Consider the following 17,719-nt stretch of genomic DNA (forward strand, 5'->3'; position numbering starts at 1 on the left):
GCAAGAGAGGCTGTTTTTTTTGTGCGGGTTATTTTAATGGATATAACATATACACGCCACCTCTGCATAGCATGCAACGAAAGAAGCATTTGGCTGGCACTGGTCCTGGTGAGCACTGTCTTAAAAGTCCAGCCCCCCCATGCAATCTCACAGTTACAGGGTCTCTGAGACCTTAGGTACAAGAAGTGTGCTAGTGTATGTTTTCTTAGAAACTTAGTGCAATTATATGTTTTTTCTGAGATAATGTACAGATGTCCCTCCCACAAGCCTAAGCTGAAACACTGAATGATTAAAAGACACACACGCACACAAAAAACACTGCGTACTTTAAATGGCATTAAAATTACAAAAACAATAGTCTGTAGGTTCTGCTTGTGCCACGCTCAGGGGAGGTTTCTACAAGATATCTGGGGTCGCTGTGGTGTCTGGAACCAAGACATTAGCGGTGGATCCTGTGGGTGACCACCATGAATCAGACTTGAATTCTTTTACATTAAACTGTGAAATTCAGATTATGGGAGTGGCTCAGCTGGAAGCAATGTTGCCTCCCACTTGTAGGGTTGGGGTTCGAATTTACAGTTTGTGTGGATTTCACATTCTACCTGTCCTTTATGGGTTTTCTTTTTTTTCCACTGTAGAAAAACGTGCTGTAGGCTGATTGGTGTTTATAAATTGCCCATAGTGTTTGATTGAGTGGGGAAATAAACCGAGTATCAGCATCGTGGAAGCCTGGAGTCTGGCTTTGGGCAAAAGGCGGGGTACACCCTGGACAGGATGCCAATCCATTGCAAGCACGCACACACACACACACACACACACACACTGGGCAATTTTGAAGCGCCAATTAGCCTAATCTACATGCCTTTGGACTGTGGAAAGAAACCCTGAGAAAAATAACCCATCAATCTCCACACACACAGATGCAGGTGCAAAGCCACAGTACTAACTATTCCACTGTGAATGAATTAATCCAAAATGAATGAATGAATGAATGAAATTCCAGATGATTGTGCCATATAAAATAAGCATCATTTTCTTCAACTGAATTTGTGGTCAAATGATGGCACCTTGTGGCCAACACTTGTAAAAGGTTATTTCACAAGATAAAAGAATCAGCAAAGCACTTTGATTTACATTTATTTTCCAATCCACAGTTATGTATAATCAACATATTTCCTAGACTGTAGGTGGCAGCATATTAAGACAAACATCCATGTGAAATTCTGCTTAATAAAACTGTACAATAACTTGGCTATAATGAGGAAAACTGCACCCCACAGAAACTTTCAAACATGGCAATTAAGAAAACAGACCCTCTCCCCAGAAAACAGAAGAGCATGGGCTTTAGGGAGTACTGTATTGGCTGAGTATGCTCACGCTGAACAATTTAAAATGTAACAACACACGTTAAATATGTTCCTCCATGCCTGACTGAGAAACAAAAAATACATGAGATCTGTTTTTGTCTAACATGATTCAGAAATTAGACATCTTCTCTAAAGGGTATACATTATGAATATTTCAAATTTGTAAACACTAAGTATCATGCTGCCTTTTTTTGTGCAAAAAAACTTGTAGGACACACAGTATACAGAAATGGTCCATTCTCTCAGACACGCGGAGCATCGAGGCTGAAGCAGCTCCTCCATCTACAGATCATCGAGCAGTTGGCTCACCTTCGAAAGTGTTTATATTCAATTTTTCGATGTTCAGGGAGAATATATACAACCAATTATCTTAAAATGCACCATTCTCTTTAAATAATATACTAAAAGTATTTATTTGTAAATATTTGAAATGAAAAGTATATATATATTTTCCAAATATATAAATATATTATATCATTAAACTGACAATGAAGACAGATCTGAGAGTAAAAGACACTCCTTGTAGCTTGCCATTAACACATCTCAGCATCTTGCTTACTCGTGTTTTGGTCCTTCTAAAAGAAACGAATGCCAAAAAAATAGTTACGATACAAACTACAAAAATATCAATAAAATGACTTTCATGTCATTATAATACAAAACATATAGTGCAAAACCACACAACTGCTTATACAAAAAAAAAAAAAAAAGATTATGAAGCACAGTAGCGTAATTCGTTTTCAGTTCGCTAGACGCTGAAAATTCTCCGTTTTGGTAGGTATTTACACATATGTCATGGCAAGCAAAGGAGTGGCTTACTGTATTTCTAGGGAGGTCATGACACCATTCTCAGATTCTCTATAACAAGCATGACGGCAGGTCAGACCCTCTAAGTTTGAACAATTAGGTCATAGCTAGCTAAACAACTCCGGTGTCAGACAAATACATGGCAGCCATCTCAAGTCGTTTTGTGCTAGCACTCTCAAATTTGTCTTCAAATGTCCAACTATTTACAACATTTGGCAGCAATTTTGAAAAAGAACAGAAAAGCATCATCCTTCATTGGTAAATAGAGAACAAAAAATGCTCCTAAATAAACAAGTAGCAGCAATTTCTTGCACCTCACAAACCAAAATAAAGATTAAAAAAAAAAAAAAAAGATGACATACATTAAAAAAAGTCTCAACTTAGAATCGAAAATAATCAGGTGCTATGGCAATTCTATAACCATATGCGAGCACACATATATTTCTGCATATATGTATGGTCACAAAGACTCAGATATACACATAGGTTGAGGTTAGCATATTTGCATGATAAGCAAAGGCAAAAGAGAACTCCCTCTCAGGTACAAGATTGGGGAAATGCTGACCAACAGCATGGAGTTGATTAGTGGCGTTCGGTCACTTCATCTGCAGCAAACGCAAAGAATGTTGTAGTCGGTTCTCTCAGCTGAATGAAACTCATGCATTTATCAAGTTACTCTCGAGGGGTGGTAGGATGAAGATGTATAGAAGAGAAATATATCTTTCCTCCACCTGAGGACTGCTGAATGGAACCAGGCCTGTATAGCAGTTTCACTCCAGAGCTGATCTAAGGGGTCTCCTTAGGGTTTGACCGGCAGAGAAGCTGAAGCATTATGGAGGAGAAAAATGGTAGGAGGATTAAAACTCCACAAAGTATCCACAAAACATACTTGAGTTTCCACCAGTTAGTGAGGAAATCTTCTACATCGCTCACCACAAGGCACATGCCTCACACTTTTGTCAAGTCTTAGTCAAGTTTCGCCACAGGGACAAAAATAGTACACATGCTCCAGGATATAGTTCTCCAGTGTATGATATGCAACTGCTTATAAATTACATATATTCAGCAGATGAGTAGATCATGCTCAGTTCATTTACCCTAATATTTGTTTGGATGCACATGTCGTGAGTCTAATCCACAACATCTGATCTGATCTGTGTAAACCGAAATGTCCTTATGAAAAAGGACTGAAACGAAAGACTGACATGACTCTACTTTGCACTGGTCAGTCCGTGATCTGGCAGAAATGATCACATGCTATATGGTTGTTACAGCACATTACCAGCCCTTTAGAGATGGAATTAATGTCGCTTCATCAAACGTCTTGCCTTCGGGTCCATGTAAAAATAAAATAAAATAAAATAAAAGTAGTAAAATGCTAGGTTTCTAAGTCACTAGACATGCTATTTATTATTTAGATCCATGTAATCAGAAGGCATTACACCAGGCAATGCTATGGGCATAACTGTTACTGTGCTCAGGGTTCAACTACTCTCGCCCCATATATTTATAGAAATATTTTTTTTTTTTTATGATTAGAATGGCAGTGACAAAAATGACAGCACAGACATTGGAGATGAGGATGAGAGAAAGTTACATGTTGAGTCCTCTATCCTGAAACAGAAAGGATCCTCTTTGTGACAGGAAAGAGTGCTCAACCTCACATTTCTATCTTGTGAAATGGAAGGTTTTTGCTGCCATTTCTTTTCTCTTCTCTGCTTCTTCCATTCTCACTCTCTGTTCAGCTCCTCAGCTCAACCTGTGTGAAATGATTGTGGAAATACTGTGGTATTGAACTCTTTTTTTGAGAGAGAGAAAGGAAGAGGAAGAAGAGAAAGAGACAGAGTGGGACAGAGCCTTGAAGCCTTGAAACAAAGGACCCTCTGACTTTCTGCGTGGCCATCAGAGCTGATACCACTTCTTATCCTTGTATTTTAACATCACCTGAAAAACAAAAAAAACTCATCTTTAAATCATCATCATAATCACAAATTTTACATATTCTTTGCATCATTCTGATATCATGCTGATTTCAGTAATGAACTCACATCATGTGCATGCTTAGAAAATGAGTCTGCGCTGGCCATCATGGCTGCTGTCCTCTCCTCCAGTTCACCAAGCTTCTGTCCTCTCTCATCTAGAGCTATTCGGGCACGTGCCAGCTCACCCACCACTCCTGACGCTGCCCCCTTCATACCCTCCATGCCACCAGGCCCGGGAATGTGCTGAGCGAGGCTGCGTGAGGCCTTCCCCGCTGACAATTCTCCAACTGCGAACACAACACCAAGGACAAAACAAGGGTAAGGATTAATATTTAGAACTAGTGCCTAATGATCTGCCATAATACTGCCATAGTGCAGGCGCTGGGGACGGTTTCGATTTTAACAACAGTTTCTTGGATAAAAATGGAAACATTATGTAATCACATGTGGGTGTATCCTAATGCACAGAATAAAAATAATAACTGGAGGATTTGGACAGTTTTATTTTTGATTGAGATGATGTTTTATTTATATCAAGTGGAATCTACCAACATCTATTCATAGCACAAATACATCTTCATACAGGGTGCAGTTTTTTTTTTTATTGAATTATTTTGCATTAAGGATTAAAATTTTCCTCCTCATTACTGCATGTCTTCTGTATTGTTTATGATGCCTTGCAGCTTCACTAAGCAGTTTGTATAACTGTACCTCTAACAGTTTCCACAGTCTTTTTGGGTTAAAACTGTTTGCAAAATCTTTAAACATAAAATGTTTATTTAAAGTATGTGGCTCTGAGCTGAAGCTTTAGTAGCATAGCATTAACGCTAAAATCATGGTTTCCTCCTTAGAATACAGAGTCACCATTGGGACTCATATAGAAATATGTGACCATATATTAGAGAAATATTTTCATATACTGTACGTTACATATATATAGGCCCAATAATTGAGGGGCCCAATAAAATGTATACACTCTTTAATTGTTATCTATGCCCTTTTTTAAAACCTAAATTTAATTATGGCAGTATTGTAATAGTATTGTGTAGTATTATGTTTCCTCTGAAGATGTCAGTAGTTGCAACATCGACCATCGTTGATGCTATCATGTGACCAACAGAAGAAAAGCATATATTTTTAACGTTGAAGTGTGTATACATTTTTTTGGGCCACACTGTATTAAAACATACACAGTGAAAACCTTGTATTAAGAACATAATTTGTACCGCAAGCAGTTATTATATTTCAAATCACAACAAATGTTGCTTAAATATTAGCAAAAAATTTTTAACCAGGTGGTTCCAACTAGTGATGCGCGCGTCATCTGGTAACCCTCGGGTTGGGGCGGGTAAAGAAATTGTCACTATATATGTATATATATATATATATATATATATATATATATATATATATATATATATATATATGTATACACTCACCTAAAGGATTATTAGGAACACCATACTAATACGGTGTTTGACCCCCTTTCGCCCTTTAGAACTGCCTTAATTCTACGTGGCATTGATTCAACAAGGTGCTGAAAGCATTCTTTAGAAATGTTGGCCCATATTTGTAGGATAGCATCTTGCAGTTGGTGGAGATTTGTGTGATGCACATCCAGGGCACGAAGCTCCCGTTCCACCACATCCCAAAGATGCACTATTGGGTTGAGATCTGGTGTCTGTGGGGGCCATTTTAGTACAGTGTTGTCATGTTCAAGAAACCAATTTGAAATGATTCGAGCTTTGTGACATGGTGCATTATCCTGCTGGAAGTAGCCATCAGAGGATGGGTACATAGTGGTCATAAAGGGATGAACATAGTCAGAAACAATGCTCAGGTAGCCCGTGGCATTTAAACAATGCCCAAATGGCACCAAGAGGCCTAAAGTGTGCCAAGAAAACATCCCGCACACCATTACACCACCACCACCAGCCTGCACAGTGGTAACAAGGCATGATGGATTCATGTTCTCATTCTGTTTACGCCAAATTCTGACTCTACCATTTTTCTCAACAGAAATCGAGACTCATCAGACCAGGCAACATTTTTCCAGTTTTCAACTGTCCAATTTTGGTGAGCTTGTGCAAATTGTAGCCTCTTTTTCCTATTTGTAGTGGAGATGAGTGGTACCCGGTGGGGTCTTCTGCTGTTGTAGCCCATCCGCCTCAAGGTTGTGTGTGTTGTGGCTTCACAAATGCTTTGCTGCATACCTCGGTTGTAACGAGTGGTTATTTCAGTCAAAGTTGCTCTTCTATCAGCTTGGATCAGTTGGCCCTTCCTCCTCTGATCTCTAGCATTAACAAGGCATTTTCGCCCACAGGACTGACGCATACTGGATGTTTTTCCCCTTTTCACACCATTCTTTGTAAACCCTAGAAATGGTTGTGCGTTAAAACCCCAGTAACTGAGCAGATTGTGAAATACTCAGACCGGCCCGTCTGGCACCAACAACCGTGCCACGCTCAAAATTGAGAGAGAGAGAGAGAGAGAGAGAGAGAGAAAGAGAGATTCCTTCCCGTCACTATGGGGCTCCCACATTAAGCTTCTACTACCAATCAGTCGAGTGGGCCGCAGACTATCACGTGTTTCCTCCAACCCACGTGACTTCACCGACCGCATCTTTTCAAACAGCTTTCTCACGCACCATTGGGGCAGTGTGACACATTCGGAGGACAGCGCTATCCGCTCTGCGTGAGCTCACAGACGCCCCTGATTGGCTGTAGAGCAATCATCAATGTGGGAGCCCGAAGTACCTATCATCCCTCCCCTGTGAGAGAGCTCGGCCAATCAGCTCTTTCTAGGCCTCGGCTGTAAGAGGTTACAGCATCACCTATGGATCAAACTCGCAATCACCGGATGATAGAGCGAGCACTTTACCACTGCGCCACTCGGAGGCCAACTGTATATTTTTAAGTTATTTATTTATGTATTCAGCACCACTAAGTATGCTTCTTATACTTACAGAGATCCTCTCGATCCAGGGACTGGGCCCCACCTCCAAAAAGACCTTTAAAGAAGCCTTTGTTAGGAGCCTCTGGTGTCTCTACTGGAGTGAACAGTTCTCCCAGCATTTCCTGCAAATATCAGTATGAGTATTATTTATGGAAATGAATCCTATCTACAAACTACATGCATGATAAAAGATTTTACAGAGACCTTACAGTCTCACACACAATGACTAAGTAGGGATGTCTGACCTGTAAGTTATCGCAGGTCTCCTGACTGTAGGTGATTCTCTGGATCTCTGTAGGTGAAGTGAGGTACAAAGCCTGGCCCAGGTTGGAGAAGCAGAAGGTTCGGGCTATCCGCATGTCCGTCAGAGGCAGATAGTTGACGTCTAGCAGTGGCCGCAGACTGGGCAAACTGACACAGAGAAATGAGTATTCATTAATGTTAGGACTGATGCTCCATAATTCTGTGTCGCACAGAATTGACAAAATTTACAGATTAACAAAAAAAAGGAAAGGTTTGACCATAACTGTCAGGAGCAGGAGAGTCACATGCATACCTTAGAGCCATAATATGCCCGTTGGCACAGAAGCAGGGGATGCAGATTCCAGCTGACATGACCACAACGTCAGCCCTCAGCACGTACGAGGTCTCGGTGATGTTGTGTTCAAAGATGCAGTTCTGTGAGGGCAGGGCCACCACTTTGGCCTGTTTCTCAGAACAGACCACAGCGTAGTGGGTGTCTTGGTTCTCCTGAGAAGAAGGGGGTGAGGCAGGCCGGCGCCGCCGTGTCTTTTCCCTCTCCTCCTCAGGGGCGTTGAGGTCATACCAGCACTCAGAGGCAGGAGGCTGTAGAGAGCCACTTGAGTCCATCAATGCCATGTGCAAAATGCCTCCTTTCAACCGGATTACTGAGCCTGGAAAAAAAAAAACACAGACATGACACACATACAGAAAAATCTGGCTTCCTTGCAATTAAATGCTGCAACATTTTATTATAAAGGATATCCGCAAGTTGTAGACAAATAACATTCAGGACTCAGGCATGCTATACAGCCTTGAAATTATATATTTAGTTTTTGTCTCCTCTTACCACAGAAGGAAACGCCTACTGACTGTTGCAGCCTCTGCTCAGGGGTGGAGGGAACATTAAAGGAGATACCCAGCATAGTGCCCACTGAGGTGCCCACCCAAAGGCTGGGGGACGCCGCCACATCACTCTTCCTGAACAGGGAGTCGCAAAAATGCAAAGAAGAGATGACCTCGCGTGACTCTTTGTCAATACTGGTCACGCTGGAGCTGCGTGAGCGGCTAAAGGAGTTGTCCTTGGCATCTGTCAGCATGCCGACCAAATAGGTAAAAAATAAATAAAGAGAGAGAGAAAGGCAGAAGAAGAACAGCAATGTTTAATACAAATATATGATTTGGAAAACTTCGTGAAATTCTGAAGCTGAAAGAATTTAAAAAACAGCAGCTGCAGTAAATTTATAAGTGAGCAATTGCCTGAGAAACCTTGAGGATTAATAATAATTACTGTGAATCACAGAATTTCTTTGTACTGCACATTAGACACTTGGTAAGTTAGTTAGCATTCAAAACTACAGGGGGCAGCTAAATATATCTTCAGTGTAATTACAAGAAAAAAACCACACACCACACAAATTACCCCCCCCCCCCCATCATAATCGTGACAAAGATTAGCGTAACATGCTTGCAGTAAAGCCAGTGTGTCTGATACTGTACAAACAAACACAGAAAATTACATACAGAGACGTTTCATAATAAATAGATTCTGAACTAGTCTTTATTTAAATCACTTAATTAAAAGCGACTTGCAGAGATCAGAGGCCTGGTTTCCCAACAGTGTTTTAAGGGCAATTTATTCCAACAGATTCTGAAGTGTTTTTAAGTCACAGTAAACAGGTACTGTACACTTTTAAAATGTTTCAATCTACTTCAGTTCATGCCTGTGTTCCACACACACCCCTGGACACAAGGGGACATACAAACTTTACAGGAAAAAAGAAAAAGGCCCACAAATTACTCTCCCGGCTTCTAATTACATTTGCGATCTACAACAATGTGTTGATAGTGTGGCCTGTGCCTCCTGAGTAAGGTGTTTCCTCTGTAATTATAATCATTACACTGACTCGGGGGGAAAACAAATACACTGTTTATTCCCTGTCCCATTATCTCAAGTCATATTTTACCCAAATTTTTTATCTGCTCCCACTGACCTGTTTGCTCTGTCCCACCCAGATTGCTAACAAAAACCAAAAGGTGTAGACTGCGTACTTAGGGGCACTTAAATAAAGTGGACTAGAATTAGGGCTTAACATTAAGAAGGTGCAATGCTCTGTTAACAATTATTTATGATAACACTTCTGAGAAACCAGACCATGGTTAGTCTTACCAAACCGATTATTAATACATCAATTATAATGCTATAAATAAACTTGAAGGAAAAATCCACCCTGAAATGGTTTGCACACTCGATTTTTTCGATCTCCAATGCTAAAAACGATTTATTACATGATTTTATTCTGACTCTTATTGACTTGTCATTCTTGACAATTAGTTCCAACTGCTTTCATGTCAAGGAGGTCTACTTTCACTTTGTCTAACAGTTTCCTGCAATGCTGTCTGACTGCCTGCTGATAGTGACTCCAGAGGGATTCCATCTTCACCTAAAAAGCCTGATGCAGCAGTGCATTCATCCTTTAGTCTGTCCATCTCTCTCACCTGCTCATCTGTAAACTCTGCCCAAACACATAAGGTTTCGAAGCTTCAACTTCCAATAATGCTAACACAGCTGTTAACACCCTCATGGTTGTCATCTCGCAGATGACTAATTAGCTGAGCCAAGTCACTGCTGTAACTCAGTGCAACTGTATTATATACACTAAAACATATATAAACATCTGTACGTTACAACCATACATGGGTCTTCATAAACTAGAAAGACTTCCCAGATGAGTGGATCTTATTATAGCAGAAAAGAGGTATAAGAAAATCTGAGCTACTGCCCATGTCTTTGGGTTTGGTGATCAGGTGTACACATACTCTTGGCCATTTAACTGCATTGCATTCTGCATCTTGGAGTCCAATGTGTGCGGTCTCCACTACTTCTAAACTAAATGCTTGACGCTTTTAATCTTTTGTTGCAAAAAGCGACGGTTATAAATTATGTTTAAGTTGGTGGAACTGTTTCTTTTATTAACACTGTAACTAAACAAACAACTGCTAATCTCACAGGAATAAAGAAACAACAGCATAGTAATCTGAGGTCAGCGAAAGAAAAAAAAAAAAAGTAAAATAACATGTATAAATAAATCTCACTGATCACCATGATCAAATGTATGCTGGTGGATTTTTCCTTTGACAACAACTGCCTTCTAAAAAAAATTTATCACTATATTTACTAAAACATGTATAGAGGGCATACTCAGTTTCCTGTGTTTATTTGTAACCTGTCTAGTACTGCCCTGAAGGTAGATGAAAAAAAAAAAAATCCAAAATACGTCAGTTCCAGCCACAACAAACCCACATTAATGAGCATATTTTAAGCCAACACAGCAAATCCCAGGAAAGGAAAAGAGTTAGTACAGTCATTCACCCCGGGTCAGTCACTGCATTGCCAGATCAGGACCACTCACTGGAATCAGGCACAGAGTGAGTCCTGTGAATAGATGTTGCTCTTCTTCTGAACACTTCCTCCTTCTCATTATACACACTTTTCTTATTAGGGAGAGAGCAGTGCCGCTGTATAGTCCCTTTTCACACACAGTGTAAAGAACCAAAGAAGCAAAAGAGCGACACTGATGATCTCACAGACAGACTCGCACGCAAAACACAAAGCCTCATTCACCCACACTCAGCACTCTTCAACGCACCTTTCCAATGAAATCGCTTTATTAAATACAAGATATATTTCTATAAGACGCACACATACACAGCAAAAGTTCACGCTTACCATCTTGTTTCTGATCACCAGCCAAGCTAAATTTCCATGAGATCTTAGCTGGAAAAAAAACACATAATATTTCTCAACAAAAGTAGACGTCTGTGAAATATGGCAATTTCTCGTTAGGTTGATAAAAAAAAAAAAAGTCTTCCTCAATTTAGCCTTAAAAAAATAAGTAACTCAGAAACTGATTAAAATGACAGTAGATCATGCTTCGAACCAGAGTCACACCATTAGAGCCAGCCACAAACTCAACTGTAGCCCTGAAGAGATTAACATTCCTTCATTATAGATTTAGTCACATTTTGTAATCTGACCATGCACGAAGGGATTAGTTAAAGTGAGGACCAGCACCATCCAAGCAGAACATCAGATGCCTTATTAGACTTTGAGAAAAATTCAACGCGTCATTGATTTGTAAGATTCATTAGAGAAAATTTGAGTGTTATATGAATCTCGTATGCCCGTGTGTTACCCTTGCAGTGCATCACAGCCTGTAATGTTAAACAAGGTTAGTCAAGAAAAACAAACTGGAAGCGTAACAGTTAGTAAATGCATCAGTGTTTTAAACCCAGCTATCCGTGATTCAACGATATCAGCTACAACAAAGGAATGATTAGGTGTTTCAGTGTGAATTAACACTTTCAACCAGAAGAGTGTCATCAAACTATCATGCAAATGAATCTTAATATTCTCCATTCTGCAGGGATTACACTGAAATCTTTTCTTTTGTTTTCCTCTTTGACATACCAGCTAATTGCATTGAAGAGTAATTGTTTAGCACAAATGTCACTTTGATGAGCTGTTCAAGCTTAAAGCACCAGTGAATTAGTGGAAAGAAAGTTACAATGGGGGGAAAAAAACATCATACAGTACCAAAGTCATTGGCAACACTCTTTGATAACTGTCTGCTTTTCGACTTCACTGCAAAATGTTTAGAAACATGTCAGTAAGGTGCATCTACATTATGATCAATACTCAACGTGAGCAATAACAGTGAAAATGACAATACCATACCCCTTTCAAAGAAATTTGGTTTGTTGTCATCATCAGAATGGCAGGGGGAGTCAGAGCTTACGCAGCCTACAACATATTTCATATAAATATTTGCCATTGTACACTGATGAGTGATGCTGCTATATTGTTTCCTTCAGCACATTAGCTACAACATATTATGTCTGTAAAATATTGGGGAATAGTAAAAAAAAATTATAATACATCTAAAAAGCATCTTTGGCAAAAAAAAAGGTACCTACCTGACGTAGGAGATTTGCACCGGTCTTCTAAGGAAGCAGAACTATCGTGGCCATCACAGAGACCTATTGATTACAAAGGCATTAAAGAAGTAGTGCTAGAAATGTAAATGTCTTAGTAATGTAATAGTACAATCACTTAGAATTAGGGATTAGCCCAAAAGCAGAGACAGCCACTACATAGCAAATGGAGAGAAGAAAGCAGAAAGATAGGTGAATGATGACAGATGACTTACTGAGGTAAGAAGAGCGCAGTTTTTTCACAGTTTCTGAATAAAAGCTAGAGAGGCCAGACATGCAAGACTTCCTATGTAGATTGTCTTTGCAAAACCAGAAAGAGACGAACAAGTGCACAGGTGAGAAAAAGGAAACCAAAGGAAATTAAAGGACAACAGTTAAAATGCCCTGAATCACCCACAGCCTAAAAACATAATCCAGGGGTTGTGTGAGTAAAAACATGCTTTACTATTAATGTTATTTTTTAGTCACCAGATATAGGATCCTATGGATTCAGAAACTGATTTATTTGCATTTTAATTTTTTTTTTATGTAAATACACAATTGAAAGGAACGGCATCATATTCTTGATACAAGACAAATTTATCTGTGGCCGATTACCACCCATCGGTCAGGTCCTCCCCAACATATGAAAGCTACAAAATGACAAGAGAGACAAACCACTCTTTAAAGTATTTTCCAGACCATCCCAAAGACTTTGAGTGGAGTTAATGTCAGGACTCTGTTGTGGCCAAATAATGTGTTAAAATTAATTCTCATGCTCCCAGAACCATTCTTCCACAACTGAGCCTTGACGGTAGCAGGTAGTTGGCTGACTTTGCTTTATGGCCACACCTTAACTTTGCTTTAACGTCACTGAGACTAGACCTGACCAACTGAAGCAACCCCAGATTATACCACTGCCTCCTACTGTAAAATGGGCACTATGCATCTTGGGTGCATTGCTTTCCTTCTGCATCCATTGATCTCAATCAAATAAAGCTAATCTGGGGTCATCAAGCCTCCGTGGTTAAGGTATTGTACTGTGGACCAGGAGGTCCCCTGGTCAAGCCAGAACCCTGCTAGGTCACCACTGTTAGGTTCACTGTTTGAGCAAGATCCTTCAACCCCAAGTGCTTAGATGCTGTACAAACGGACATCGAGCTGGCAACCTGATCCTGTAAATAACTGCCACAGAAATGGCGAATGTATATCTGTTACCCGATGTGCGAGGCAGCACGTAAATGGAACCATCAGACCACATGACCTTTTCCCATTGCTTTAATAGTTCTTGTCGAATTGTGTGTGAAAATACTCTTACTGTCACTATTAAACTTTTTTTTTTTTTTTTTTTTACAGTGCAACTTCATTAAGCGTTTAAGCGATCTTCTTTCATGGTATTTCATAATCTTTTTCAAACACATTTCTAGTGCAAAGCTGACTATCCTTCCTGCCTTTGACAGTTCTTAATTCCAGTAATTTCCATAATATCCATAGCCGGTATGGCTTAATGCAGGCCAAAAATTTGACCCTTCTGAAATACAGTAACATTTTTTTCACAACCACGGGTTACGTCTCCTGACATGGTTGTTAAAAAGAAATGAGAAGCTCCTCACTGCACCAGGTAGGTTTAAAAGAATTGTTGTCAGCTGAAACATATTAATCGTGTTGTTATCCTTTGATTCAGAAGAATCTACAATTTGAAAAATCCCGCTTAAACCAATCCAAATTAAAACAAATAAAACAAACACATTAAATTTCTTTTTTTAATGAAATCCAATCCATAGGACCGAATCTAAGTGGAGTAAAAGTATTGTGTAACAGTCCTAGGCCAATGTGGTGTCTCAGGGCATTAAACATGCATAGCATAGCAAGAATGTGTAAATTCTCAGACTAGAATTTACAAGAAAAAAAAAGAAAAACAAAAACAGTAAAAGACCAAAAAAAAAATTGAGAACAGAGACCTTAAAATGTAAGACTGATGATTTCAAAAACATTTGTACTAGTTCTGTTTGTTCTGGGGTTGGGGTCATGCAATAGAGCCTCTGCTGTCTTATACAGCCTACTGCACTTCCTAATAGCCGAAAAGACACTGATGCTGCTCATTCACCAAGTGAGCTTAGTAATTAGTCTACCAAACAAGATCACTGCTCACCTCCTGAGGGCTGTCTGGCTTTGCGGGGTGAGCGCGGCTGTCTCTGGTGGGGATCGGAGGAGCCATACAGTTCTGCAGTGCTCACATTGAGCAGCAGGGTTTTCTGAAGATAATCCACCACCACCAGGCCGTTACCATTACCGAAACCCACACTGTGTGGAAAAAAAGGGAAGAAATAGAAAGGTCACATTAGCAATAACAAATGATCTCTTCTGTATATATGATGTATAAATGCTATTAAATAAAATCCATAGTGTAATAACCCTTCATAGCAAAATCAAGGCTTTCCATATAATGCAATACTGAAACATTATTGCTGTTTTATTATAGCTATAGCAATAATTGCTATGGCTGATTTAATCAGCTTGTAGAATCGTGCACTTTCTTATGATTGACTTTCTTTCTTCTTCTAATGGGTCTCAGGCAGGGCAGCATGCAGCATTATGAATTTATTAGAGAAGCTTCTAAGGGCTTCTTAAGTATTTAACCATTCTCTGCATTACACATCCAAAGATGACTAAATTAGTTGAAAAAAATGTTGCTAATTTAGGTTAGAATTTCCTCAGGGTTAGAACAAAGTAGCATCAATAAAGATTAAATGAATCCCACTCCCTATAAAAACTAATGCATTCAATAACGTGTTGGTTTATGTTCATGCTTACTATTTAGGCATTTCAGATTCACTTATGGCATTATACCACAACACTGTTATACAATCACAGACCTACTGCAAATACATGCAAAATATTTTAGTTGGGTCGTAACAGCTTACAGGCCGTAGGCAGAGTTGACAGCCAGGCTGGTGATCTGCTGTGGTGGCTCCCCACTGACCCACACCAGCTGAATGACCAGTTCCACCTGGTACCCTGGAGACTGCTTGAGCGGAGTGCTTCTTACCCTGTAAAGAGACAACCAAACAGTGTTGAAAAGAAAAAAGAAAAAAAGATGTGTTTGTGCAGAACAGGATTTACAATCAAAATAAACATTGAAACCAGAAAGCATTTTCAGAGTTACGCTACTTGAGGCAGGGCACGTTGTCACGGAGCCCGTCGGCAGAGTTGTTGCTGCTGGTGGATAGGTGTGTTTGTGGTACACTGGACTGAGGGCTGGATGAAGCTCCTGGTGTAGATACAGCTGATGCGTGGTCTCCTCCACCATCTGGAGAGTCTACGTCATTCAGCTCAGACTGCATCCGCACCTCCAACAGCTACAAATGCAGGAAAAACACTGTATTTTTATTTCCTATTACATTCAACATATGAATCACAGTTTACTGAACCCAATCTGTGGTATGATGGTCAGGTCATTCATCATACCTGAACTTCCTCTGTGGTGATTTCCTGTTTGCTAAACCGGTAAACAATGACGTGAGCAGAGACCCCAGCCACACACAGCATGCGGCTCTCCGGGCACCAGCACAGACTCTGGATGGCAAAAGGGTCTTCATCCACGATGTCCGTGCTTGGCTTCTCTTCCTTGTTACGGGCTTTTTCAAACACCTTGGCTGTTTTTAGCTTGTACAGCACCTGCAGCATTACTATATGATCAAAGTAGTTTAAATGTAGTTTTTATTTAGAAGATTTAGAAGCATATATCAGAGACCTCTCTACATATTACACAACATGGCAGAAGAAACCAACAGTCCAATATACAGTAATATTGATTATTTTATACTTACATGCAGAAGCATCCCAAAATTTGACTGATCCATCAGCATGTCTGTGGTACATGAAAACAACACCAACACAATGAGAAAAATCAAAAGAAAAAGCAATATGACAGCAATCTAAAAAAGGTTCTCTTTAAACTATTTAATGGATTGTGTGAATTATATTCATATATTTAAACCACTGCTTATAGATGCACACAAAATAACATGTATGCCTTAAAACATTAAGATTTAATCTACCGTAGTGTGTAATGGGATGTTCTGTATGATGCTTTATTATTGTCCATATTTCACTATCAATTTCTTAGGACATACTGAGCTCATTTACAGCGTGTTTAATTAGCTAAATTACATGTTTTCTTACCGTACTCCCACACAGTTACAGTAGTTGGCTGAATATAGATGAGGACAGGCAAAATGAGTTTGCATGCTGCCTAGGCTATCATTTTGCTATGAAGACAGTCTGCATTCTCACTTTGGAGTTTATGCCTTGCAGCTGTAATTAAAATGTAATCAAACCTGAATTTGACCTTGTTAGCTGCTTAATTCTCAAAGTTCAAACGCTAAGACAGACCACTGTATGAGATCTGACAGAGTTTATACTGCCATGGAGACAAATTTCAAATCACTGAATCATTCACCATGGCATCAGGCTAAGACTGTCCACACACAGAGTGTTCTTTACAAAAACAAGGATTTTGAGTTTTGGCCTTTCGTCTACACGAATAAAAAACTCTATTTCACGTCACTAAAAAAACAACCTTTAAAAAAACTCCTTCTAGAGTGAAGATATTTGAATACTATTCAAAGATAAAAACAGTGGTTTTGTCTTGTACAAGCAGACAACGCGTGCCATGCGCATCTTGTGTTTGAGCACTCAGTGATAACTTTTTTCAGGCTTCTGATTGGCCCACATGGCTTCACAATCAGGGTTCTATCGCCACCTGTTGGTTTGGCATGCTTCAGCTTTTTATTTTTTTTTACCTTTCATGCAAAGATTTTTTTGAAGAATGGAGAAAAAATCTTGTTTTTAAAAATATGCATGTGTGAGAACTAGGCTTGAATACCACACAGCTATGGGTAGTCCTATGGTTTTTTGTATTCAACTTAAACGGAACTTTGCTTTTGGAAAAATGAACCGTTGAGCAGCTTTCGCCACATTTGGGGCGTCCAGTGTTCATAACTTGCATACCCTAACAAACATGAAATTACATAAAAACACAGACAACTCACCCTGTGATAATGATCTCTGGATAGCTTTGTGTGCCCTGGCCCCAATTACCACCACTGATGGGCCATTCCTGAAAAGAAGATCTCAGATTACAGCACTGAATAGATCCTCTTTGTGCAAATAGAGATGAGTGTAAAGACAGTCACCTTTTTACTGTAGCCCTGCCTCTTTTGCCTGGAACCAACAGAGTAAAGTGCAGGGATGAGGTCATCTGGACAGTCTGCAAAGTATTCACAGCAGGTCACTGGGGACTCATGAATGGCCAGAGGATATGGGTTTTCAAAGATAGGGTACCTGCATAAGAAAAATGCAGATGGAATCATTTTCATAGAAAGAAAGTAA

General features: G+C 39.7%; 1 protein-coding gene across 4 annotated transcripts in view; it reads right to left on the bottom strand.

Moving 5' to 3' along the window:
- Positions 1-1,123: 1,123 nt before the first annotated feature.
- The window catches only part of stxbp5b (syntaxin binding protein 5b (tomosyn)), a 36,125-nt gene continuing 19,529 nt past the window's right edge, over positions 1,124-17,719 (bottom strand). Inside the window, exons 12-29 of one of the 4 annotated variants that reach the window (XM_053509488.1) lie at positions 17,524-17,671; positions 17,380-17,447; positions 16,156-16,196; positions 15,794-16,014; positions 15,497-15,684; positions 15,250-15,375; positions 14,478-14,629; positions 12,329-12,391; positions 12,090-12,155; positions 11,949-11,996; positions 11,082-11,129; positions 10,765-10,881; positions 8,202-8,441; positions 7,668-8,025; positions 7,357-7,522; positions 7,122-7,233; positions 4,223-4,443; positions 1,124-4,118 (exon numbers count right to left, since the gene is read on the bottom strand). In XM_053509488.1, the coding sequence (XP_053365463.1) occupies positions 4,077-4,118; positions 4,223-4,443; positions 7,122-7,233; positions 7,357-7,522; positions 7,668-8,025; positions 8,202-8,441; positions 10,765-10,881; positions 11,082-11,129; positions 11,949-11,996; positions 12,090-12,155; positions 12,329-12,391; positions 14,478-14,629; positions 15,250-15,375; positions 15,497-15,684; positions 15,794-16,014; positions 16,156-16,196; positions 17,380-17,447; positions 17,524-17,671 (2,425 nt within the window). In that variant the 3' untranslated portion in view covers positions 1,124-4,076. The remainder of the gene's footprint in view (positions 4,119-4,222; positions 4,444-7,121; positions 7,234-7,356; positions 7,523-7,667; positions 8,026-8,201; positions 8,442-10,764; positions 10,882-11,081; positions 11,130-11,948; positions 11,997-12,089; positions 12,156-12,328; positions 12,392-14,477; positions 14,630-15,249; positions 15,376-15,496; positions 15,685-15,793; positions 16,015-16,155; positions 16,197-17,379; positions 17,448-17,523; positions 17,672-17,719) is intronic. The other 3 variants (XM_053509485.1, XM_053509486.1, XM_053509487.1) reach the window with 3 other exon arrangements.

The sequence above is a fragment of the Clarias gariepinus genome, chromosome 13 (genome assembly GCF_024256425.1).
Source record: "Clarias gariepinus isolate MV-2021 ecotype Netherlands chromosome 13, CGAR_prim_01v2, whole genome shotgun sequence".
In the NCBI taxonomy this organism is placed as follows: domain Eukaryota; kingdom Metazoa; phylum Chordata; class Actinopteri; order Siluriformes; family Clariidae; genus Clarias; species Clarias gariepinus.